At 43.1% G+C, this 27,904-nt stretch overlaps 1 protein-coding gene across 1 annotated transcript in view; it reads right to left on the reverse strand.

Moving 5' to 3' along the window:
- The window catches only part of LOC311108006 (protein diaphanous homolog 2-like), a 589,414-nt gene that overhangs the window by 186,730 nt on the left and 374,780 nt on the right, over window positions 1–27,904 (reverse strand). Inside the window, exons 23-24 of the mRNA XM_084150643.1 lie at window positions 26,731–26,970; window positions 8,966–9,095 (exon numbers count right to left, since the gene is read on the reverse strand). Of these exons, the coding sequence (XP_084006769.1) occupies window positions 8,966–9,095; window positions 26,731–26,970 (370 nt within the window). The remainder of the gene's footprint in view (window positions 1–8,965; window positions 9,096–26,730; window positions 26,971–27,904) is intronic.

Here is a 27,904-nt window from a genome sequence, read left to right on the forward strand (position 1 = left end):
ATGTTCAAGTCTTCGGTTCACAACCCGCTCCATCAAACCAATATTTGAGTGCACACCTGGAATACATGAAAGCATGCTACAGTGACATTATGTCATCTCAAAACTACTGGCATGCCAACTCAACCTCAATGAATAGAATAATACATTATTGGTCCATTTTAGATGGTGGTTATGTTGCTCTGCTGACTGAGACAACACAGACACATGCCATATATTAGGAACATGGAGCACAGGGTGCCCTGCAGTTCAGCACCCCTGGAGCTATGTTGGCGTTAAGTGCCTTGACCAGCAGCCTTTGGGTTGCCAGTTCATCTCCCATATTGCCAAGCCCCTGTTTCAAACAAGCAACCTTCTGGTTAATGGTCCACTTGTCTATCTTCTGGGCTGAAACAAGTACATAGTCTATTCAAAACAGCACAAAAGTGCGTAAGAATAGGGAATTCATATAAAAACAGCACAACAACCCCACAATGTCAGTCCTCATGGTCATCTGTCCACTTGTCCCAGGCCGTCCTTGAGACTCAGCACATTCCCTGCCCCTGTGAGTCTCTCTGGGTGAACATGTGGCTTCTAATTAGCAGTGACCTTGAGGCAGGTGAGCCTTTAATGATGGGTGAGTCCATAGAGAGAGGGGTCTAGTCTCCTGCGAGGACAACTGTGTGTGCTGGGCCGGGCTCCAGTTATCACTGGCCTCTACCTGTCTCTAAAGCTACTTCCTACGGGGAGACAACTTCTGAGGTAATAATAGATGCTATCATGTGTGTCAGGGAAGGGGAGAGTAGTCGACCTGCTGGGAGTCCACATGCAGATCTATCATCTCGTTAGTGTGTAACATTTATAATTCACAAGCATGCAGGGTTGCATGTGTAATTAAGTTGTGCATCCACACAACTCTATGACCACGCTATGACTCGGTAAACAAGATGGCTTTTACACCGCTACACAAAAGGCGGCCATTTTGGTTCTGAAGACAAGTGGATTTATCCGACAGAAATAATGTCTCTAATACATAAATTATAGAAAAACATAACATTGATTCCTCTAATATTTTTTGGGAGGAATGAATCATAATGTAGATACTAGTCTGCAAATGTAAGTAATACAATCAAACCAAATGAAAAGGGTTAAAAGGGCATCTTACTGAATCACATTAATGATTGCCAGCAAATGCCAAAGTATGCCACTCGACCCGGAGTGGATTGTACAATGATCCAGTTATCATTGATTAGCAATTATCTTTCTTTTCGATTTGGACTTGTCATGACAGAGGCAGAACATTAAATAGAAACAATATAAGGCAATTAACATGGAGGGAAGCAGTGGGGAAAAGGCAGTATAATGTGATTAAGGGAGGCTCAGCCTGCAATAGAGCAAAGGCAGGGCTACCGCCCGCCCGCCCGCCTGCCCGCTCTGAGGAGCAGTAGAGGTTAGAGACTTGGGGAGAGAGGGAGAGAGAGAGTCCCTCTGGAGTGGGCAATCAAGGGAAAGGAACTGAAGAAAAACCTTTCTCAGGGAAATCAGCCGGAACTGATTGCTCTTTTCAATCAGGTATATTAAGTGTGCAGGCTCCAGACGTTTGTAGATGGGCTTGTGATTATTCTAATGTTTGAACCCCCTCTCCCTCCTCCTCAGAGAGAGGAAGTGATGGGGGAGACGGGGATAAAGAGAGGAAGTGATGGGGGAGACAGGGATAAAGAGAGAGGAAGTGATGGGGGAGACGGGGATAAATAGAGAGATGAAGTGATGGGGGAGACAGGGATTAGGAGAGAGAGGAAGTGATGGGGAGATGGGGATAAATAGAGAGATGAAGTGATGGGGGAGACGGGGATAAAGAGAGAGATTAAGTGATGGGGGAGACTGGGATAAAGAGAGAGGAAGTGATGGGAAGACGGGGATAAAGAGAGAGGAAGTGATGGGGGATAAAGGGAGAGGAAGTGATGGGGGAGACGGGGATAAATAGAGAGAGGAAGTGATGGGGAGACAGGGATAAAGAGAGAGGAAGTGATGGGGAGACGGGGATAAAGGGAGAGGAAGTGATGGGGAAGACAGGGATAAAGAGAGAGGAAGTGATGGGGGATAAAGGGAGAGGAAGTGATGGGGGAGACAGGGATAAAGAGAGAGGAAGTGATGGGGAGACGGGGATAAAGAGAGAGATGAAGTGAAGGGGAAGATGGAGATAAAGAGAGAGGAAGTGATGGGGGAGATGGGGATAAAGAGAGAGGAAGTGATGGGGGATAAAGGGAGAGGAAGTGATGGGGGAGACGGGGATTAGGAGAGAGGAAGTGATGGGGAGACGGGGATAAAGAGAGAGATGAAGTAATAGGTGATAAAGGGAGAGGGAGTGATGGAGAAGACGGGGATAAAGAGAGAGAGGAAGTGATGGGGGATAAAGAGAGAGGAAGTGATGGGGAGACGGGGATGTAGAGAGAGATGAAGTGATGGGGGATAAAGGGAGAGGAAGTGATGGGGAGACAGGGATTAGGAGAGAGAGGAAGTGATGGGGAGACGGGGATAAAGAGAGAGATGAAGTGATGGGGGAGATGGGGATAAAGAGAGAGATGAAGTGATGGGGAGACGGGGATAAATAGAGAGAGGAAGTGATGGGGAGACGGGGATAAAGAGAGAGGAAGTGATGGGGAGATGGGGATAAAGAGAGAGATGAAGTGATGGGGAAGATGGGGATAAATAGAGAGATGAAGTGATGGGGGAGACAGAGATAAAGAGAGAGGAAGTGATGGGGGAGATGGGGATAAAGAGAGAGGAAGTGATGGGGAGATGGGGATAAAGAGAGAGATGAAGTGATGGGGAAGATGGGGATAAATAGAGAGATGAAGTGATGGGGAGACAGGGATAAAGAGAGAGGAAGTGATGGGGAGACGGGGATAAAGAGAGAGGAAGTGATGGGGGATAAAGAGAGAGGAAGTGATGGGGAGACGGGGATAAAGAGAGAGGAAGTGATGGGGGATAAAGAGAGAGGAAGTGATGGGGAGATGGGGATAAATAGAGAGATGAAGTGATGGGGGGACAGGGATAAAGAGAGAGGAAGTGATGGGGGATAAAGAGAGAGGAAGTGATGGGGGAGACGGGGATAAATAGAGAGATGAAGTGATGGGGGAGACAGGGACAAAGAGAGATGAAGTGATGGGGAGACGGGGATAAAGAGAGAGGAAGTGATGGGGAGACGGGGATAAAGAGAGAGGAAGTGATGGGGATAAAGAGAGAGGAAGTGATAGGGGATAAAGGGAGAGGAAGTGGCATCCTAGAGACACACTTCCATTCCAGCATGCCACCGGCCACGGGCCAAATAGAAGAAGAATAACAAAAGGAGAAACTATTAAAGTTATTTTAGTGGAGATTAGGAAACAAAGTGTCTCTAATGCACTGTAGCGATGAAGGAGAGAGAGATGCCAAATAGAGAGGATAATTAGAGATGACAACTAGATATTGCTTGGGGTTAGGGTGAACTGTGTACTCAGTTAAGGAAGCAATCTTTTTCCCATGTTCTTCTACCAATTTACCTGACAGGAGACCAAAAAGCCTTGTAAAATATCTGGAAGATAGTCTGTAAATTATTCAGCTGGGCCTCGTTCTTCTACACAAGTGTAAAAGCTCCTCCAGACTCATATCAAGCCGACGCGTGGCCCAGCCATTGTGGAGCTCCTTTTGTGTTCCAGCCTCAAAGCATTCTCTGATTAAATGAGCATTAGTGAGGCTAGACAGCTGCAATTTTAGCTTCTTTGTTTCTGTCGTCTCCGACAGCTCAAACGGCCCTTAAAAGCAACGAAAACAACAGAATAAAATGTGAGCGCTGGTGACCAAAGAGGTCTCTCGTTGGTACGAGGAAAAGGAAAACGAGAAGACACAAATAAGTGTATTTTAAAACAAAGATCATTGTGTCGCGTTTCTTGTTGGAGTGAGTGGCGGTGCGTTTCTTGTTAGAGTGAGTGGCGGTGTGTTTCTTGTTAGAGTCGGTGACTCAATCATCTAATTAATTTTGGCTTCACCTGTGGAGGCGGACTTCTGTCAAAACTGAACAAGCACATCACTTCAGGATTCAAACCAATGCTGTCTGGCTGACCAATAGGCACAATAACAAAATATATTTTCAAATCTCCTTATTTCTGTCTCTCTCCCTATGGAATCATCTGCTCTTAAAGGTCCAATGCAGCCATTTTTATACCAATATCAAATAATTTATGTTTAGCAATTAAGTACCTTACTGTGATTGTTTTCAATCACTTAGCAAACAGCAATTTCTCAAGCAAGAACTGGAACAAGCTGTTGCACATGTCGATCCAGAGCATCCCAAACATGCTCAATGGGTGACATGTCTGGTGAGTATGCAGGCCATGGAAGAACTGGGACATATTCAGTTTCCAGGAATTATGTACAGATCCTTGCAACATGGGGCTTTATTATTATCATGCTGAAAACATGAAGTGATGGTGGCGGATTAATGGCACAACAATGGGTCTCAGGATCTCGTCACAGTATCTCTGTGCATTCAAATTGCCATCGATAAAATGAAATTGTGTTCGTTATCCGTAGCTTATGCCTGCCCATACTCTACCCCCACCGCCACCATGAGGCACTCTGTTCACAACGTTGACATCAGCAACCCGCTTGCCGTCTGTCATCTGCCCGGTACAGTTGAAACTGGGATTAATCCGTGAAGAGCACACTTCTCCAGCGTGCCAGTGGCCATCGAAGGTGAGCATTTGCCCACTGAAGTCAGTTACGACACCGAACTGCAGTCAGGTCAAGACCCTGGTGAGGATGAAGAGCACGCAGATGAGCTTCCCTGAGACAGAAATTATTTGGTTGTGCAAACCCACAGTTTCATCAGCAGTCCGGGTGGCTGGTCTCAGATGATCCCACAGGTGAAGAAGCCGGATGTGGAGGTCCTGGGCTGGCGTGTTTACACGTGGTCTGCGTTTGTGAGGCCAGTTGGAGGTACTGCCAAATTCTCTAAAATGATGTTGGAGGTGGCTTATGGTAGAGAAATAAAAATTGAATTATCTGGCAACAGCTCTGGTGGACATTCCTGCAGTCAGCATGCCAATTGCATGCTCCTCAAAACTTGAGACATCTGTGGCATTGTGTTGTGTGGCTAAACTGCACATTTTAAAGTGGCCTTTTATTCTCCCCAGCACAAGGTGCACCTCTGTAATGATCATGCTGTTTAATCAGCTTCTTGATATGCCACACCTGTCAGGTGGATGGATTCTCTTGGAAAAGGAGAAATGCTCACTAACAGGGATGTAAACAGATTTGTGCACAACATTTAAGAGAAATAAGCTTTTTGTGCATATGGAAGGAACATTTCTGACTCATGAAACATGGGACCAACACTTTCAATGTCGTGTTTATATTTTTGTTCAGTGTAGTTGTTATTGGCAGAGAGGATTGGATTCTCTCTTTCGTATTGATCTATTAACTAATTTACCGCTTGTTGTATGTCACCAGGAAGGCCAAAACTCCATCCCACAAAAACAGGCTGCAATTTCAGGTGGTCTTTTCGAACAGCTCTTACACTAAAAGGCAATTATTATCATTTTCACAATTTCACAGTATTATTCCAACCTCTTAGTGTAGAAATACAGTATAAATAAAACACAGGAAAATGACATTTTTGACTGTACTGGGCCTTTAAAGGGCTAGTTTTCTTGGTTATACCCCAACAATATCCATGGATAATAAGGTTATTGTGTTGTATATCGCGTGTTTGACCTATAATTAAAATACAGGTTCTACGGAAAGCACTGTGAGGTAAACAGCTTTACAATGAGGGAAACAAGTATTTGATCCCCTGCTGATTTTGTACGTTTGCCCACTGACAAAGACATGATCAGTCTATAATTTAAATGGTAGGTTTATTTGAACAGTGAGAGACAGAATAACTTTTAAAAAATCCAGAAAAACACATCAAAAATGTTATAAATGTATTTGCATTTTAATGAGGGAAATAAGTATTTGACCCCTCTGCAAAACATGACTTAGTACTTGGTGGCAAAACGCTTGTTGGCAATCACAGAGGTCAGACGTTTCTTGTAGTTGGCCACCAGGTTTGCACACATCTCAGGAGGGATTTTGTTCCACTCCTCTTTGCAGATCTTCTCCAAGTCATTAAGGTTTCGAGGTTGACGTTTGGCAACTGGGTCATTGTCATGCTGGAATACCCATTCACGACCCATTTTCAATGCCCTAGCTGAGGGAAGGAGGTTCTCACCCAAGATTTGACGGTACATGGCCCCGTCCATCATCCTTTTGATGTGGTGAAGTTGTCCTGTCCCCTTAGCAGAAAAACACCCCCAAAGCATAATGTTTCCACCTCCATGTTTGACAGTGGGGATGGTGTTCTTGGGGTCATAGGCAGCATTCCTCCTCCTCCAAACACAGCGAGTTGAGTTGATGCCAAAGAGCTCCATTTTGGTCTCATCTGACCACAACACTTTCACCCAGTTCTCCTCTGAATCATTCAGATGTTCATTGGCAAACTTCAGACGGCCCTGTATATGTGCTTTCTTGAGCAGGGGGACCTTGCGGGCACTGCAGGATTTCAGTCCTTCACGGCGTAGTGTGTTACCAATTGTTTTCTTGGTGACTATGGTCCCAGCTGCCTTGAGATCATTGACAAGATCCTCCTGTGTAATTCTGGGCTGATTCCTCACCGTTCTCATGATAATTGCAACTCCACGAGGTGAGATCTTGCATGAAGCCCCAGGCCGAGGGAGATTGACAGTTATTTTGTGTTTCTTCCATTTGCGAATAATCGCACCAACTGTTGTCACCTTCTCACCAAGCTGCCTGGTGATGGTCTCGTAGCCCATTCCAACCTTTTGTAGGTCTACAATCTTGTCCCTGATATCCTCGGAGAGCTCTTTGGTCTTGGCCATGGTGGAGAGTTTGGAATCTGATTGATTGATTGCTTCTGTGGACAGGTGTCTTTTATACAGGTAACAAGCTGAAATTAGGAGCATTCCTTTTAAGATTGTGCTCCTAATCTCAGCTTATTACCTGGGAGCCAGAAATCTTTCTGATTGAGAGGGGGTCAAATTCTTATTTCCCTCATTAAAATGTAAATCAATTTATAACATTTTTGACATGCATTTTTCTGGATTTTTTTGTTGTTATTCTGTCTCTCACTGTTCAAATAAACCTACCATTAAAATTATAGACTGATCATTTATTTGTCAGTGGGCAAATGTACAAAATCAGCAGGGGATCAAATACTTTTTCCCCTCACTGTATATCCTATACAGCCTTCTCCTTAGTGTTATGTCTGTGTTGTCCACTGGTGTTTGCCATAATGAATTGAGTCAACCAATGGCTTATCCGTCTCACCCAATTGAACTAACAAGCATGTACAATAATTGATTGTCCCTGAAAGGACTTGAATGAGTTGATACACGTTGACAGTTTGAGCCCTACACTAATCCAACTATACCCATAATGAAGGCTGGTTCTGGTCCACTTCAACAATAGCTGCCTCGCTGCCTCAGTCAAGCACATAATTAGCGAGATTAAATAACCAAATAGGAAACAAACAAAGTTAATACGTCTCTGGGGATTCTCCACCAAATACTTGAGAATGGAATTTGTGTATTGACAGGCAGTCAGACACAATGAGGCAGCTAACTCTTATGTGACAGGAGGGAACACACAGATAATTTAGTTTGCCTAGGGAGACTAACTTTCATTCGTGTCAGATAAATTACGTAATTCAAAGGTGGGAACAACGTAGCATGTTTACTCTTGAGGTAATTACGCCACTTGAGCTGTAAAGACGCCACTTCCACGCCACAAACGGCAGCCATGTTCTCTTATTCTCAACGACAATCCACAATGGCAGATAGACAATAATGCGTAGTGCATTAAAGCCACTCGTTCTGTCCTGTCATCCACACCATGCCTCCCATCCGGCCTGTTAACCTTTTCTGGTGGTCATCTCCAAATGCATACGAGTCCCTTGCGCTCCATTAAAGTCCTTCTTCCATTGGCCACTGAAACTGCTGCCAATTACCATCCATATTGAATCTGCTGGGGCCCTCTTCCTGAACAGAAGAATATTCCAGATTTTTACAACACAAGGATTAAGAGGGGATCTCTGGCCATTAGGACGTTTTATTCCATCGGATGCAACATACCTAATTAAAGTATCTTAACCTTGTTAGGCCTAATCTCTTGGGTCACTCTATAAAACATGGGCGGATCTAAATCAAGCTGTACAATGCCTCGAAGCCTCCTGGTTTAAGCCTCCTGGCTCCTAAAAGAAGCGTTCTAAAAACAAGTTGGATAGCTCTGGATCAATGTGATAATGCCGAGACAAAGCAAATACCATTGCCCAATTACAATTTGATTTAACCGGGCTTATATCGTTCAAGAGGAATTATGTTCGATTAGCGAGGATACCGAAGGTGAACAAAATACTCTGATGAAAACACAAGCAAATAACATCATAGTTGTAATCAACAGCTTTTTAAATTGAAAGACACAGAGCTATACTATTTGGGATTGTCGAGAGATTTATATTGGTTACAGACAAAACACAATGCAGAGGGGTCAAAACAACAAGATCAGGAAATGAAACAAGGCAGTAAATTGGTAAAGGTAACTTAACACCTAGAATGATTGCAGCTGTGGAGTAAATTGCATGTTTGTCGAAAATCTTTTGTGATTTCCTGTGAGTGTCCGATTTCAAGAGACAGATATTGTCGGGGTGGAATATATCTTGTTTGTTGAAACTATAGCTTACTGTCTGCAAGGTGCTAGTATGACCTTAGCAGAAAACAACAAGTTTAAATTACTCTCAGACTTTGCAGTATGTTATACATCCATCTCTCACAGAATAGAAGCTACTGTTAATGTCTCAGGAGTATCTGTGTAGTATTATGGTTCAACCCGTGATACAGTGTCCATATAAGGACAGTGTCAGCCATTATTTAAAGAGCACAGACTGGCTTACCTTTGCTAGCACTCTCCACGTGCTGCAGCTCTTCAGGGAACCTCAGGATCTCCGGGTACTTCTCTTCACACTTCTCAGTCAGGAAGTGGAGCAGTGTTGTGTTTTGGTCGGCCGACTTAGTGTCTCGAAGCTGAGAGAGAGGTGAAGTCATGGGTGAGTCACGACATTAGTTGTTCTTACCATATAGCAAAAGCCCAAAGCGACTGACAACAGTGAGTGCATCCATGTTGGTATATTTGACCTCCAACCCATGACTCTGGCATTGCTAGTGCCATGCTCTTACTAACTGAGCCACACAGGAACAGAATGTTCTTAGAATGTTAGAAAAGGCCACAACAACAAAGGATCTGCATGAAACAACCAACCATATATAACCATACAGAGAGTTGTCGGGGGAGAAGGGCATATGTATACTTTCAGCTCTCTTTCTTTCAGTCTTCAGGAACCACCTTTAGCCTTCTTCACTTTTACCATTTGACAGTGGCATTTAACGATACATTATATAGTAGAGTTTGTTAGTGGTCACATACATGTCTAGAGTTATGATGGGATGAGAGGCATTCTGATAAATATGCATCCGCAAGAGAGCAGAAAGGCACATGCATTGAGTACACATTATTAAAAACACACGTGATGAAGATGCACCGTAAAACATACAACATATCAAACAGAACTGGATCAAAAAATACAAAAGCTTTGAGAAAGGAAAAGTGAATGTGCTAGACTAGATTAATACAATTGTAGAGAAAAAGGCCAGTACATTGGCTGCTAGGAGCATATTCTCCATTGTGGTGCCTTAGAGACAACTGCACAAGCCTTTCAGAGATCCTACATAACCTTTCAATTAGGAGTTTGGGCTGGAAAGCAGGGGCAAGCCAAATCCCTTTCCTCCCCTCTTCCTCTCTTAAAACCCTGTCCAATTTTTGAGCAATTGGCTCATTGATGCATTCATCCCTACAAGCATTTCCTTGCTCGGTTCCCCCTCTCTACCAGAGCACATTTCATTTTCCCCTCACTCTTCTTTGGGGGCAGACTGAATGACTTTGGAAAATCATTTCTGTCAAAATAGGAGCGCTATGCCACCTTCTCCAGTAAATCACATTGGCTTTATTAAGTGTGGGTCGGCACTTCAAAATAAAGAACGTCAAACATGGCAGACTATGTCAGACGGACTACGCTGCAGTTTACCTAGATTTCAGTTCCTTTGTCCATTCACACATAGGATGATAGAGAAATTGGTAAATAAAGTTGCTACTATGTAACTACAATGTTGTTTCTACAGTTATTTATGTGTAGTTACATTAGGGTAACCTACGTAAAGTTAAGGTACATTACTTATGGTAAAGTATTACCAAATCTTACAACTATTGGATCATACCACAGTATTTAGCCATGAATATAATATATGTGTACTGTAAATATAAATATTTCAGCAGGACTGGGGAGGCGGAGTTGGGGGGTTACCCACTGAGCAACATCTGTCGGGGTGCATCTCGGCAGCATCAAATCATACATCCACATGTCAGCGCAGCACTGCAAGGTGTTTTAGCAACTCCTTGATAAATAGCTGTGTCATTAAAAATAAATATGACTTTGGCGCTAGTGCTGGAAAACAGGTTATTTATTCACCCTTTTTACTTATTTACTCAAGCTAATTCGAAGGCAACTTTCACTTTAATTACAGCTATTCATTACATTGGACCCATGTGCCAACCTCCCCAAAAAATATATGAATCTGCCACCACATTTTCCAGCCCAAAGGTGTCAAAAATGTGAAAAGTGCAACCGTAGATAACCTTTTCACGAATCTCAGGCACAAAGACTTTGAAAAGGAATTGGAAAGAGATAATGTAGTGGTATAGTACGGCTCTAAATGAGTGAAACCCCAGAGAGGTAGTCGACCAGACTGCAGTCCCTCACTCTTACTCCTTTTTCCTCTTCCCTCCCTCCCTCACAGAGATTGGAGGGAGAGGACATGGGCTGGTGGGCTGCATTAGGCAGGGGCACCGGTGCTGGCTGACCCCCCTCGCCCTCGCCGGCTCAAACAGATTGTTTTCTGTCAAGACTCAACTTCAGGATGGCAAGTTTGAGGGGGGAGAAGAGAGAGAGCGGGAGATAAAAAATAATAAAAAATAAATAAAAAATAAATAAAGATGGCTTCTATTATTCACCTCACAGAGCCATGCCAAACTCTCAAGATTCTGGCAGACCTCCCTGGGAACAAATGTCTTGTGAGGTTACATTATCTTGATGTGTGGGGTAGCGAGTGGTTGAATAAGACAACAGGAAACCACATGATCATATCAGAGAGAAGAAATCCATTAATATTAATATATTCCAATTTGTATTTTCCGTTCTGCTTTGTCTTAAGAATGATCAAGTATACTCTTACTGTGGACTCATCATTGACAATGTACTTTTTAAATTCCTAATAATCAAAACAGAATGCAATATGGCGTCCATTTTAGGACTATAAACAGCAGCAGGTGTGGAATAGGTCTGTTGGAAGACTAACAAAAGTCTTTGGCAACATTCCCACCCCCTGCCACTATCAGGGGAAGATCACAAAGGGAGGGTGAACAGAGTTGATTACACATAATACAATTGACCACTCTCCAGGACATAGACAATTACATGATTACAACAGACCAAGCATGTTGCTCAGTTCGCATTATGACGCGTCGGGCCGTGATGAAAGGGCATACACATTGCCACTGATAGTCTAATGGTAATGAGTGTTAATGCAAAAATACATTATGCTTCTGCTCCAATAGCCATAGGAGCATCATGATGAGCATCACCATCAGCACCCTTCCCATTGGTCACATATCTGGCCATATCACCGTATAAAGCAGCACTTTAACCCCACCAGCCCCAATTAAACACCTGCTAAGAGCACAAGACACTTGTTATCCAGGCACTTCCTGTTGAAGCACACCATCCCTCTATTCTCTCAGTTACCATCCCTCTATTCTCTCAGTCACCATCTCTCTATCCTCTCAGTTACCATCCCTCTATTCTCTCAGTCACCATCCCTCTATTCTCTCAGTCACCATCCCTCTATCCTCTCTGTCACCATCCCTCTATTTACTCAGTCACCATCCCTCTCTTCTCTGTGTCACCAATTTCAATTTCAATTCAATTCAATTTAAGGGCTTTATTGGCATGGGAAACGTATGTTAACATTGCCAAAGCAAGTGAAGTAGATAGTAAACAAAAGTGAAATAAACAATACATATTAACATTAAACCATCCCTCTATCATCTCTGTCACCATCCCTCTCTTCGCTCAGTCACCATCCCTCTAATCTCTCTGTCACCATCCCTCTCTTCTCTCAATCACCATCCCTCTATCCTCTCTGTCACCATCCCTCTATTCTCTCAGTCAACATCCCTCTCTTCTCTCTGTCACCATCCCTCTATCTTCTCTGTCACCATCCCTCTATATTCTCTGTCACCATCCCTCTATCCTCTGTCACCAACCCTCTATCCTCTCTGTCACCAACCCTCTATCCAATGTCACCATCCCTCTATCCTCTTCAGTTATCTTCTCCTGGCTTCTCTGGTTTTTCCAATCTGTTGATAGGTTGATAGCAGTCGGTCCCCTCATCTCAGTCCTACTTTGTGCAGCCACCAATGTCGTCCTTGCTCTAACAATCAAGGATTACTTGGAAAGATATGTATAGTGAGGGGAATTATCTACCATGGTGCTTTGCAAACAATGGCCCCCGTATTAAGATAATCACCTATTCAAAGGGCTCTGAGTGATCAATAAAGTACTTAGCCTGGATAAGGCCTTTGTATCCTTTTCAAGGTGGAGGGGGCTTCCGCTGAATTATATTGCAATTGTTCCCAGGTAAGAATTAATTGTGGCGAAAGCCAAAACTCAAAAAGCCGGGTGGGGGGTAGATTGATTTATCCCATTATGAAAGCATAATTCAGCAATTGCTCTACTGCGGTATTTATCTATTTATCAAAGAGGGGTGCTTTCATGGTACACTGGGGGAAAAGCATCCTATCTCCAAACATGTATTCATTTGAAATGGAATCCATTAAATAAATCACTCCCAATATCTCCCTGAGAGATTGGCTACGAAGGCAAACAGACAGAGGGACATGTCTCAACTGCAATCTCGCCAATGACAAACCCTTTTCCAAAGACACACAGAAAGAATCTCACCACATTGGTGAGAAATACAACAATAATCAAATCATAAATAGCAGATGGTTTTCCTCCCAAATGATCCTTTCATCAAAGCCTGCTGGCTCCTTAGATACCTGTGCTCAATGCTTTGGACAAAATGGCAGGGAGGTCTTTCGTTATATTCCTTGATACAGTGCCTTCAGAAAGTATTCAAACCCCTTGACTCTTTCCACATTTTGTTGTGTTACAGCCTGAATTGAAAATTGATTAAATTGTGATTTTTGGTCACTGGCCTACATAATGTCAAAGTGGAAACATGTTTTTCAAAATTTCTACAAATTAAACAACAACTAAAAGCTGAAATGTCTTGAGTCAATAAGTATTCAACCACTTTGTTATGGCAAGCCTAAAGTTCAGGAGTAAAAATCTGCATAAGAAGTCACATAATAAGTTGCATGGACTCACTCTGTGTGCAATAATAGTGTTTAACATGATTTGTTGAATGACTACCCCATCTCTGTACCCCACACATACAATTATCTGTAAGGTCCCTCAGTCGAGCAGTGAATTTCAAATATTGATTCAATCACAAAGACCAAGGACGTTTTCCAATGCCTTACAAAGAAGGGCACCTATTGGTAGATGGGTAAAAATAAAATAAAAAGCAGACATTGAATATCCCTTTGAGCATGGTGAAGTTATTAATTACACTTTGGATGGTATTTCAATACACCCAGTCACTACAAAGTTACAGGCGTCCTTCTTAACTCAGTTGCCGGAGAGGAAGGAAACCACTCTGGATTTCACCATGAGGCCATGAGGGGGGGGGGGGGGGGGGGGGGATAAAAAATAAATGGAATCGAGCTAAGCACAGACAAAATCCTAGAGGAAAACTTGGTTCAGTCTGCTTTCCAACAGACACTGGGAGATTAATTCACCTTTCAGCAGGACAATAACACAAGGACAAATCTCCAATGGAGTTGCTTACCAAGAAGATAGTGAATGTTCCTGAGTGACCAAGTTACCGTTTTGACTTACATCTACTTGAACATCTATGGCAAGGCCTGAAAATGGTTGTCTAGCAATGATCAACAATCAATATGACAAGAGTGTGCAAAGCTGTCATCAAGGCAAAGGGTGGCTATTTGAAGAATGTTATTTCATAGATTTGATGTCTTATAGAAAAACCCTGGAATTAGTAGGTGTACAAGTGTAAAGATAATACACTTTAAAGGTTTTCACCATTTCAATAAATATGCTAGGTCTGCTCTCACGACCTAAGCAGGTTTAGTGCCTTTCACAGCTATCACCACCACAACAACTGAGGGCTTTGCACCGGCTAGGTCTTTGAACAGCAAATAATGGCTCTTACGTCTGGTACCATCAAATCTTTTGATGTAAGTAAATACAAAATACAATTTTTCCTTATGAACCTGAACAGTACATTCTGAAATTGAAAGCACATTGTCAGCAAACACACTTGCCAAGCATCTAGTTTCCGTCATCATGAACACTCCAGCAGACCTATTGTCTCAGCAAGAGATATCTAATTCATTCAGAATTGTAAAATATGAACCCCTTTAGATAACAACATTTCATTATATTACACTGGGTTGCATTATAACATTCATTATGAGAACATGTAGTGGTGGACAGAAGAGGTAAGGTGTACATGTTGATTGACCTTTGTTTCCATTGCATTAATGAAATGTGTTTCCATGGCCGAGCGGCCGCACACAAGTCTAAGATCACCATGCGCGATGCCATGCGTCGGCTGGAGCTGTGTAAAGCTCGCCGCTAAATATGTCCCTGATTAAAGGGGAATAATGAAAACCAGAAGAGTAACTAGCCTTGAGGGACATATTTGAACAGCATATTATGTCCATCCAGCCCCTTATACATTGCTTTAGCTGCCATCTCAACACACCCACAAACACTGTTTATAGAGGCCCTGTTGTTGCTTATTGTTCCATATGTATTCGCCAAATAATTGCAACATATTTTCCCGCTCATCATCACCAGCAAACTCTCTTCAGAAATGAATTCTGGAATCTTGTTAGTTATTTATAGCTCAGGTCATTAAAGTATATGAATATCCGTGGACTCGCTGGTGCTACTGCGGCACAGGTGGTGCTGCAGCATTAAACAGATGTTTGGTACATTGAAAAGCACAAGGATGTTGACAACATTCCTACTGATGCTGAAATATTTAAGTGGCAGTTATTATGGCCTACCTGTCTCTCTGGGTTTCTAATGGTCATAGAAGTTATTATAGCTATCTGGGTTGCTAATGGTCATTGAAGTTATTATGGCTCTCTGGGTTTCAAATGGTCATTGAAGTTATTATGGCTCTCTGGGTTACTAATGGTCATAGAAGTTATAGTGGCTCTCTGGGTTTCTAATGGTCATAGAAGTTATTATGACTCTCTGGGTTTTGAATGGTCATAGAAGTGATTATGGCTCTCTGGGTTTCTAATGGTCATAGAAGTTATTATGGCTCTCTGAGTTTCTAATGGTCATAGAAGTTATTATGGCTCTCTGGGTTGTCATAGAAGTGTCATAGAAGTGAAAAAGAAAAAAAAAAAGTCACACACTGAGCCAGTGGTAATTTGACATCTTACAGGTCATTATACATGGATGTAGGGAATGAAAATACTCCTGCTACATTAGTGAAATTATGTACTTCTGGAATGACTGCCACCCAATCTAGAGCGTGCTGATTATGATTCTTCTCTGGCTGGTCCACAGGTGTCCCTCACACAAACAAGATACCCTGGTTTGGCGTAGTGGGTGGTAATTAGCTTAGCAGATGCCTATTGTCCAATGATAAATCATGCTGTCAATCTATATTACTGTACCAGCATAGGACCTGGGCACAGTGGTATATGAGAATGACAAACAGTCCACACACTGGGGCATGTTAGAGGGGCAGCATGTAGTCCTATATTAAAACACAGCTGTGTATAAAATGGAGCAAAGCGCTGAGACCCCCTGCTGAGCTGTGGACGCACCAGTCTTTACAAAAGAAAAGAAAGGAGGATGCTGGCATAGTCCCATGTATAAGGAGTCTGGAGAGAAATACTGTGCCAGCCAAGTGTGTGTGTTTACATGTTTTCCTACTTTGTGTGTGTGTGTGATTATGTGTTCACCAATATTGCCACTTCATAAGAAATTTGTTCCATATTGATTCCCCACTGTGATTGCCATGCGGCTGGAACTGCATGTTGTGAGAGCTAATTAGCACTACCCACCTTTGCACGCCCATTCCAACAATATTCTCACCATACAAACACCACAGTCAGCCATGCCTACGTAACACACTCACACACACAGTCTCGCACACACGCACACTCACACACAAAATGTGAGCAGAAACACTCACACAAACAAGTGCATTCTCAAACACTCACACGTGCACACAAACACACACTTTCATTAGATGAGGACCAATCATCTGCTCATATAGGGTAATAATCACAATTTAATTGTATGCATTTAACATTTTAATTTGTTTATTGTTAGACCCCAAACTGTCATTACCACATGCAAAAGTGCTTATGCGCTCTTCTCATCTGCTAGCTCAGATCAGCAGTATTCTGTGGAAAAATACAGGAATCAGAGAGTAGTACATTTCATAGAACATTTTCAATGTCTGGGCCCATTGAATTATACAATTATACAAAATAACAGCACTCTGCATAATCAAACATCTGCCTCAGCACATAACACAGTGAATTAACACAGTCTGGTTATAGTTGACAGCTACATATGGTTATGCATCTGCTTGTCATGTACTGAAATAACAATAGCAGTGTAAGTACAAACTAAAGTTCCAAATGGTACCTGATTCCCACTATAGGGCTGACCCACTGTAGGGCTGACCCACTATAGGGCTGACCCACAGTAGGGCTGACCCACTATAGGGCTGACCCACAGTAGGGCTGACCCACTATAGGGCTGACCCACAGTAGGGCTGACCCACTATAGGGCTGACCCACAGTAAGGCTAACCCACTATAGGGCTGACCCACAGTAGGGCTGACCCACTGTAGGGCTGACCCACTATAGGGCTGACCCACAGTAGGGCTGACCCACTATAGGGCTGACCCACAGTAGGGCTGACCCACTGTAGGGCTGACCCACAGTAGGGCTGACCCAAACCATACTGTGCTCGCTCAGTAGTCTGAAAAGGGCACAATAATGAACAACTTCTCAGATAGCTCCCCTCACATTGCTGTGTTGTGAATATCTGCCATCTTGGATATTTTTCATAATTTCTGTTAATGATATAAAGAGGTGTCCAGGCTCTTTAACCTTGGGCCAACGCAGGGCTGGGGTGGAGGAGGAGGCTAGACAGCCAATGACATCTATTGAGTACAGTGCAGTTTGCTCCCTTTACGCGGGTGAAACCCTTTGGCTTCTGGTGATTAGGCAGTCATTAAGTTTATCTGACAGAACTGCAAGCTGATTACCACAGTGAGGTGAGGGCCATTGACATAATATGACTCTGCCAAGGCTAAGAGTGTAAAGGCGCCTCTTCAGGAATAACTACCACACACACACACACTTATTTCATCTGCGGGAGACCAACAAATGAATCAGTTCTTCTAATGTGACTCACAAATATAGAACTAAAACAATACAGTATAAATCAATGTACCAGTATGATTCCTTTGAGGTTGGTACAGGTTGTGCTATGTATAACTGTGTCTTATTCACAGGTTGCACCTCCGTTACTCGGTCGCGTCATGCCATTGTTATGAACGTTCTCAAGCTGCCCTCTGCCGGCAGCGCAATAGTGGTGCCCTAGAGTGGTGATAAGCCCAGTCATTCTGGACGGAATCTAACTACTGTTTTGTCTAAATTACACTATAGTGCCTGGAAATACGATGACTTTGCTAAAGTAGTCAAATATTTAGTAGGAAACAACTTTGCCAGCATTATCATGTTTTCAAATTTACTTTAGACAGATGGCAATGTTATCATTAGCTAGCAAAGTTCGTCAAAAATAGCTATCAATGCTAATGTTAGCTAGATAGAATATGGTGGCCTCCCCTCAATCTTAGCTAACTAGTTAATGTTATACTGCTTCTAACGTCAATCTGGTGACATCAAAATGATGACAAAAACTTTTCCTACTAATTATTTGCCTCCTTGTGAATGTCATTGTATTTCCAAGCCACTGTAATGCACTTTTGATGAAATCTTAATCAGCGCTCATTGACGATGCATTGAGTAGAATGCTCAGTCGGGCATCAGTCCAAAATGAACGTTCAAAACAATATTGTGATGAAACATGCAACCCATGAATATATTAATCATTGCTTATTTCATTTTGATGATCCACCAATATAAATATAATTAATAGAATGGGCTTGGAAGCTCTAACCTTAGCAATTTGAATGGTAAACTCATGGGTATTTATTAATTAATTTTTATTTCACTTTTTTTTTACCAGGTAAGCCAGTTAAGAACAAGTTCTCATTTACAACTGCGACCTGGCCAAGATAAAGCAAAGCAGTGCGAAAAAAAAAAACCAACAACACAGAGTTACACATGGGATAAAACAAAACATTCAGTCAATAACACAATAGAAAATATATATACAGTGTGTGCAAATGTAGTAAGTTATGGAGGTAAGGCAATAAATAGGCCATAGTGCAAAATAATTACAATTTAGTATTAACACTGGAATGATAGATGTGCAGAAGAAGATGTGCAAAGAGAGATAATGGGGATGTGCAAAATAAATAACAATATGGGGATGAGGTAGTTGGGTGGGCTAATTACATATGGGCTATGTACAGGTGCAGTGATCGGTAAGCTGCTCTGACAACTGATGCTTAAAGTTAGTGAGGGAGATAAGAGTCTCCAGCTTCAGATATTTTTGCAGTTCATTCCAGTCATTAGCAGCAGAGAACTGGAAGGAATGGCGGCCAAAGGAGGTGTTGGCTTTGGGGATGACCAGTGAGATATACCTGAGATATACCTAGGTATTTGTAGTTGTCCACATATTCTAAGTCAGACCCGCCGAGAGTAGTGATTCTAGTCGGGCAGGCGGGTGCAAGCAGTGTTCGATTGAAGAGCATGCATTTAGTTTTACTAGCGTTTAGGAGCAGTTGGAGACTATGGAAGGAGTGTTGTATGGCATTGAAGCTCGTTTGGAGGTTTGTTAGCACAGTGTCCAATGAAGGGCCAGATGTATACAAAATGGTGTCGTCTGCGTAGAGGTGGATCTGAGAGTCACCAGCAGCAAGAGCGACATCATTGATATACACAGAGAATAGAGTCGGCCCGAGAATTGAACCCTGTGGCACCCCCATAGAGACTGCCAGAGGTCCAGACAACAGGCCCTCTGATTTGACACATTGAACTCTATCTGAGAAGTAGTTGGTGAACCAGGCGAGGCAGTCATTTGAGAAACCAAAGCTATTTAGTCTGCCAATAAGAATGCGGTGATTGACAGAGTCGAAAGCCTTGGCCAGGTCGATGAAGACGGCTGCACAGTACTGTCTTTTATTGATCGCGGTTATAATATCGTTTAGGACCTTTAGCGTGGCTGAGGTGCACCCATGACCAGCTCGGAAACCAGATTGCATAGCGGAGGGGGGCAGAGCTGGTGGCCGGGGTAGGGGTATTCTCACAATGGCTGCCTGGTATTGTGAAACAATCATTTCTATGGTATTTTGAAATGTTCTATCAACTGATGCTGGATTGCCATGGAAATGTAGAATGTTCATTCAAATGATGCTAACTGATGTGGCTCATGCAATGGAATGCATGTTTTTTGTATTGTCAGTTTAGCTGACTCAACAAATCACAGCACATATTGAAGGATACAGTTCTTGCTTTTACTTCCTGGCCTGGGTGTAGGTTGAAGATAGAGAAGGTTAATACAACATAATAATTCCATGCAAAAGCTAAAATAAACACATTTATTGGACAAGTGCCATTGCGAAAATGACCGAAAGTGAATGTTAGCAGTACAAAAAATGTGCCATCAAAGTAGAAAATACACAATCATAGTGAATTTCAGCTAACTACAAAGCAAACACATAGCATAACTGTTTTACTTTCATTCTATTCATTTAAATGTTTTTCTAATGATCTACAGCCACTTTACTACTAGATGTCCCGACCACTGGTCACGTTTCCCATGCTAATCCTGTAGAATCAGCAACGGCACTGGTCCAATGAAGGTGTTTATTTCTTAACTCTCTGCAATTATTATGTTGTCTTAACCAGTACATTGTCGACCTAGGCATGAGTACACACAAATGTCCACCCATGGATTTCTATTTCTATGGATCCAGCAATTTATATCAGTATCAAATCAAATCTCTCATTGATCTAATTTGCTTTGTGTTATGATGTTCCACTATTTTCTCCAGCAGAGACCCATCACATCTATCTCTCACCCTCAGGCCTTGTTTAGTCTCTCTCACCTCCACTTATACTGTCCCCCAGTGAGTGTAAAGGCACCTCTTCAGGATGAACTACCACACACACGCACACAGACCCATGCACACACACACACACACACACACACAAACACACAGACACAGACCCATGCACACACAAATTAGCATGCACGCACGCGCACACACACGCACGCGCACACACACACACACACACACACACACACACACACACACAAATGAACACACGCACACACACACACACCTTTCGACAACCCTAACCCCTGTTCCACTCTGCAAGCTTCAGAGGGTTCATGCAGGGATAACTTACACGGAGCAGTTACTTTTAAATGAGGCATCAAGACAATAACTTCACACCATGTGGTGATATGGATATGTTAAAACAGAGTCAAGTCTAGAGACGTGGGTGACCATGACATGTCTTATTGCCTGCAGTGCTGGCAACATGAAGAACTAATGAAGCCAAGCTTATAAAGTACATTTTTACTTCCAACTACTTCCAGCTATGCAGGGTCTGCAAGTCATTCCAGTATTCTATTACAGAACACCAAAGTCACATGGTGAAATTAGTCCTGCAATTAGGAATAGAATATACAGCGTCACAATACATTTAATTACTTATGATTCATGACAATGTATTTACGTGAATTTCACCATATAAAACAGATGGGCCAAATGTGCTTCTTCCTTGTGTTAGCCACATTCTATGTGAGGGGAGTTTGTTTAATGTTGGATATGGGAATTGGCCATGAAGTAACATTCCACCAAGCCCCTGACTAGTTAGTATCCTGCCATGAGGTAACATTCCACCAAGCCCCTGACTAGTTAGTATCCTGCCATGTACTCATTCTATATTGCAAGACATCGGCTGCCTGCATGATAATGGGCATCCGCCGAGATGTTGAAGGGAAATATATAAATAAATTATAAATAAATAAAGGAACAATTAACTAATAAAAGACAAAAGTGGCAATGGGAATATAGAAACCGCACGCCAACAGAAGGATTGTCAAACCCTGATTGCTCTATTTAACTTTCGCCAAAGGAGTTCTCCAGCCCGGCTCTCTTTGACAAAGTATGACAGCGCGGATCTTCACCCGATGTAATTTGCTTATTCCTGGTTGAGTAGAGAAGGGGTGTGTGTGTATATGTGTGTGTGCGCGTGTATTTGCTTGTGTGTGTGTGCATGCTCATGTATGCAAGTGTGTGTGTGTGTGTGTGTGTGTGTGTGTGTGTGTGTGTGTGTGTGTGTGTGTGTGTGTGTGTGTGTGTGTGTGTGTGTGTGTGTGTGTGTGTGCCAGTGTGGGCGATCAGCGATGGCTCTGGGAATCATGGCAGTGGGGCTGAGTGGGCGTTGGCACTTTGGACCTTCTTGAGCACCGGTGGCAGCGAGCCTGGACTCCAGCGACAATCTCAGACCTCAACACACTGCCTAAGCCCGGGTTGGTTTTGGGAGAGTGACGGGCTATGGCTGGGTTTTTAGAGGTGTAGAGGGGATGGTGGATATAGTACAGTAGCCGTGTCCAAGAGCAACATCTGAATCATACTTTATGTTGTGAGAAATGTCTGTCAATCCAAAATATTGTTCTAAATTATAGGGACATCTTCTGTCAGTCTTCTGTCAAATTATGTGAATTGGAACACAATGCTAAATAAAATAAGAGGAATTACTTTTTTTCCTCTAGGTTAAAAAAATTAACCAAATCTGGTATAAAGAGAGCGGACAGATGGTAATGGATGAATATCATTCTTCACTTCTCAGAATTCCGAGATGAGAATGTCTAAAACATTACAGGAGGAAGTACTAGTTGGATCTCAAGAGATTACTGTTCTCATTGTACTGGTAAACAACAGAGATTACTGTTCTCATTGTACTGGTAAACAACAGAAATTATTGCTCTCATTGTACTGGTAAACAACAGAAGGTCAAATAAACAAAATGTAAACAAAACCAGAATGTTCATTTCTATTCAGTGCCCTTAATAAACCCTTGATGTTAAAATACAGAGGACTCTCCTCATAATTAAACCATCATGATATATCAGCCATGGTTGTTCAGAGAGCACCCTCCCACTAACTCCTCTCTATAGCCCGTATATTAAGATGAATGATGTATATGCTGGGTCCCCAAAGGGTGAGAGAAGAATCCCACTTTAATTAACTTAATGTCTAATTTAAAGCCCCTTTTTTGCTTACGGCTTTGAAAGCCGCTCCGACCGAACGGTAAGGCTTCTCCCTGCAAATTTTTTTCTCACTTTATTTGAAGTTGCTGTAATCTCTGTGTGCATTCCACTGAGTCTACCTTTCCTGAAAGATGTCAAATCTCTTCCACAGAACTTGCTTTTTGTGAGAAGTCGATGACAAGGAGCCAAGGAGCAAAGGAGCCAAGGCAGTGCAGGCTAAAGTTGTATGCTTATTTTTGGTCTTCATTCTATTCTTTATTTGATGCCTAAAACATCCTGGATGTCCTTAGTGTCCCAAGCAAGAAGGGACTAAACACCTCCCTCTGCAACTGGATCCTGGACTTCCTGACGGGCCGCCCCCAGGTGGTAAGGGTAGGTAACAACACATCTGCCACACTGATCCTCAACACGGGGGCCCCTCAGGGGTGCGTGCTCAGTCCCCTCCTGTACTCTCTGTTCACCCATGACTGCATGGCCAGGCACGACTCCAACACCATCATTAAGTTTGCCGACGACACAACAGTGGTAGGCCTGATCACCGACAACGATGAGACAGCCTATAGGGAGGAGGTCAGAGATCTGGCCGTGTGGTGCCAGGACAACAACCTCTCCCTCAACGTGACCAAGACAAAGGAGATGATTGTGGACTACAGGAAAAAAAAGAGGACTGAGCACGCCCCCATTCTCATCGACGGGGCTGTAGTGGAACAGGTTGAGAGCTTCAAGTTCCTTGGTGTCCACATCACCAACGAACTATCATGGTCCAAACACACCAAGACAGTCATGAAGAGGGCACGACAAAGCCTATTCCCCCTCAGGAGACTAAAAAGATTTGGCATGGGTCCTCAGATCCTCAAACAATTCTACAGCTGCACCATCGAGAGCATCCTGACTGGTTGCATCACCGCCTGGTATGGCAACTGCTTGGCCTCTGACCGCAAGGCACTACAGAGGGTAGTGCGTACGGCCCAGTACATCACTGGGGCAAAGCTCCCTGCCATCCAGGACCTCTATACCAGGCGGTGTCAGAGGAAGGCCCTCAAAATTGTCAAAGACTCCAGCCACCCTAGTCATAGACTGTTCTCTCTGCTACCGCACGGCAAGCGGTACCAGTGTGCCAAGTCTAGGTCCAAAAGACTTCTCAACAGCTTCTACCCCCAAGCCATAAGACTCCTGAACAGCTAATCATGGCTACCCGGACTATTTGCACTGCCCCCCCACCCCATCCTTTTTACGCTGCTGCTACTCTGTTAAGTATTTATGCATAGTCACTTTAACTCTACCCACATGTACATATTACCTCAACTACCTCAACTAGCCGGTGCCCCCGCACATTGACTCTGCAACGGTACCCCCCTGTATATATAGCCTCCCTACTGTCACTTTATTTTACTGTATATATAGCCTCCCTACTGTCACTTTATTTTACTTCTGCTCTTTTTTTCTCAACACTTTTTTTGTTGTTGTTTTATTCTTACTTTTTTTGTTTAAAATAAATGCACTGTTGGTTAAGGGCTGTAAGTAAGCATTTCACTGCAATGTCTGCACCTGTTGTATTCGGCGCATGTGACCAATAAAATTTGATTTGATTTGATTTGATTTGATTTGACCAGGTTCAGGAAGCAACATCATTTCCATTGATAAAAATGACAGCCCTTCACTTCAAGGACTGACTATCAAAGAAACAGGAAGAAAGTTATTCTCCATTGATATGACTTTTATGAAAACACATAGAACTGTGCTATCATCTCGTCGTGAATGGCGGTTATGATAATAGCCGTCGCCTTTAACATTTCTCCTGCTATTACCTTTGGAAGCTTCCAGATGTTTTACGAGCGGTAATTTTCGATAATGTTCCTTTTGACAACGACACAAGTTCATTATAGGACAGGGGACGTGACCTTTCAGTTTAAAATCAAATGTTCAAATGACTTTTCAAAGTGACAGCCTGTTTTGTTTAACTTAAGCTGAAGGAAAAACCCTGTCTACAGTTACTTAAAATGGGCGACCATTTTTCTTTTAGCTCAGTAAGTCAGTGACAAAACACAACAGAAACACACTGTTCAACGATTACGAGTAATTACACGACAGCTGTTTCTAACTTTGTCATCAATATGTTTCAATAACAAAACATAACAAAACAAGTGTGTCCATTGTCTCACAACTTCCTTTCGAAGACAGGCTGGATTCTCCATCTTCAGAAGATGTTCTCTACACATAAATCACTGTTGCGTGTAACTGATACACTGCCGTCTGAAAAAACGAGAGTAATACACGCGATCCCTTCAATCATCAAACAAATCATTCACGTTGTGAGGGGGGAAGTGCATAGTAGAGTGCATCCAGTATAATAATGGTTTGTGTTAACCTTCTCCTCACCCCACATACTGACTCAAATAACCAACCTTTATCACTGTCCTTTGTAAAAACCAAAGCCAATATCCAGGTTGCTGCACTGGCTCCAGCATAGGCCCCTGGGGGACTCCATGTCTGTGTCCCTCTACCTTGGCAGCAACAGAAAGGATAGTCTTGGGGGGGTGACAGGGTCAGCTCTCACCCTTCCCCTGCACAACCTCCTTGATGAGCCCATTAGGTAGCAGGGACCCACCACTCAGGGAAGGATTTAGTTGATTGACCTGAGTTGAGAATGTGGACATTTTCTTCCCTGTCCATCAATAATGGGCCAATCAGCCTCCTGGGGTTAGTGCCGGTCTCATCACACCAGACACTTCACTCTGATTCGGACCCGGCCTGCAGGGAGACCAATGTGAGGTTGGGGCTGCATTACCAAATGGCACCCTATCTCCTATACAGTGCACTACTTTTGACCAGGGCCCATAGGGCTTTGATCAAAAGTAGTGGACTATGTAGGAATTAGTGTGTCATTTGAGATACAGACTGGGTTTTCAATGCTAACAATCACATGTACTGCATCGTGCCACTCTTTATGGGCCCGCTAGTTGTATTATTAGTACAGGCTATGATTATTAGCCTCCACAAAAATACATGTTTGATCAGAAGCATGTGACGGACTGATTAAAATGGTTATAAAACTAGTTTTGTAATTATGGATGTCAACCATTTCAAATCAAATGAATGTTTAGTACAATGTCCCATGAATCACTTATTTCATAAATCCATAATTTATAATTCATTAAGTTTAACTTGGTCCTATGATTGATGTGTGTGTGCGGTACAAAACAAATGTACATGCCATAAGTTTATGAGTCTTCCGCAACTGTTGCAATGCTATACTGGATGTCTTTAATTAAAACAAACACTGATTAAATATCACAACTGAGAATGGATGGAGGAGATCACTTCTGAATTACTTTCTGTGTCAAAGTCTGTTTCTCTATCTAAGGATAACTTCTGTCTTGTGCCTCCCAAGTGGCGCAGCGGTCTAAGGCACTGCATCGCAGTTCTAGAGACGTCACTACAGACCCGGGTTCGATCCCAGGCTGTGTCGCAGCCGGCTGCAACTGGGAGACCCATGAGGCAGCGCACAATTGGCCCAGTGTCGTCCGGGTTAGGGGAGGGTTTAGCCGGCTGGGGTGTCCTTGTCCCATCGCGCTCAAGCGACTCCTTGTGGCGGGCCGGGCGCATGCACACTGACTTCTGTCGCCAGCTGTACAGTGTTTCCTCCGACACATTGGTGCGGCTGGCTTCCGGGTTAAGCAAGCAGTGTGTCAAGAAGCAGTGTGGCTTGGCAGGGTCGTGTTTCGGAGGACGCATGGCTCTTGACCTTCGCCTCTCTCGAGTCCGTACGGGAGTTGCAGCGATGGGACAAGACTGTAACTACCAATTGGATATTACGAAAAAGGCTTAAAAAAAACACTTCTGTCTTGCAAGGACACACCACAAAACAAGGGTCTGATGATGGTATGCTCTCTACTCTATCATCAATGTGTGAGAGAGCAGTCAGAGAGCGAGAGTGAGAATGAGACAGAGAAGTTGAAAGTCTGAAAGTGGCGAACTCATACTGTCCTTGCAGTACCTACCTTGCAGAGGAAGCTGATGTTGAAGCCAAAGGTCTGGGCGTTCCGGGAGCCAGCGTTCATGTAGTTGCCCACCAGCAGCACCATCTCCAGCAGCTTGCTGAAGCTGTCGCTCTTCTTCACCTCCTCGCAGGCGAACGTCACATTCATGATGTCCGGACGGATGTTGTTCACCTGCTCCTCGAAGGTCAGCTTGAAAAGGATTCCATTGAGGCGCGAGCGCAGCAGCTTCACAGAGCTCATCTAGAGGACAAACATGACAATATTTGGTTATGTATAGTTTAGGAAGCCTACGTAGGGTTCATGAAGGCTCTATGATGTCCTGATTAAGTCTTTATAAGTTATATGTTGTTTAATGTGTGGCCAATGTGGCCTTGTAGAGCTCTAATGCAAATGTATATAAAATATTTCACTCATTGAAATATCTGTTGACTGTCTTTGTTGACTAGACAGAAGTCCCTTCATCAACTATGGTATGAATGATGTCTGATAACATCAAGCAGTGATGGGCCACTGAACAATATCTAGGCCCAAACAAGACCAGACAGATTCCCTCCATCTCCCAGCAGCACTTTCATTTGGAAAAAGAGAAATCATCGGCCATGAAACATATTTGCCGGTAAATAATATAACTGCAATCAATACTTTTTATTCCGTGCATGTAATTTGAAAATATAAGATATGAGTAAAACTATCAACGCAACATGTAAAGTGTTGGTCCCATGTGAGCTGAAATAAAAAATCCCAGAAATGTTCCATACGCACAAAAGGCTGAGGAGTATTTATGTCTGTAATAAAGCCCTTTTGTGTGGAAAAACTAATTCGGATTGGCTGGGCCTGGCTGCCAAGTAGGTGGGCCTATGCCCTACCAGGCCCAACCATGGCTGCACCCCTGCCCAGTCATGTGAAATTCATAGATTAGGGCCTAATTTATTTATTTCAATTGACTGACAGTTTTTCCCAGACCTGGTCCTGATGTTTCATTACAGCTCAAATGTATTCATGTTTATGAGGAAGTTGTCAAACCAAAGTCATTGTCCTCCTACCCTTGATTTGATTTCTCTGTATATTATGAGAGGGAAATCACAATAAAGAGGTGACGGCTCTAGCGGGAGTGACGGTTGAAAGTGACTTATTTCCCTCAGGAGCCCCTGTGTGTCTTGGTGGTCTTGATGAG

The sequence above is a fragment of the Coregonus lavaretus genome, assembly GCF_964263955.1.
Source record: "Coregonus lavaretus genome assembly, chromosome: 32".
NCBI lineage: Eukaryota > Metazoa > Chordata > Actinopteri > Salmoniformes > Salmonidae > Coregonus > Coregonus lavaretus.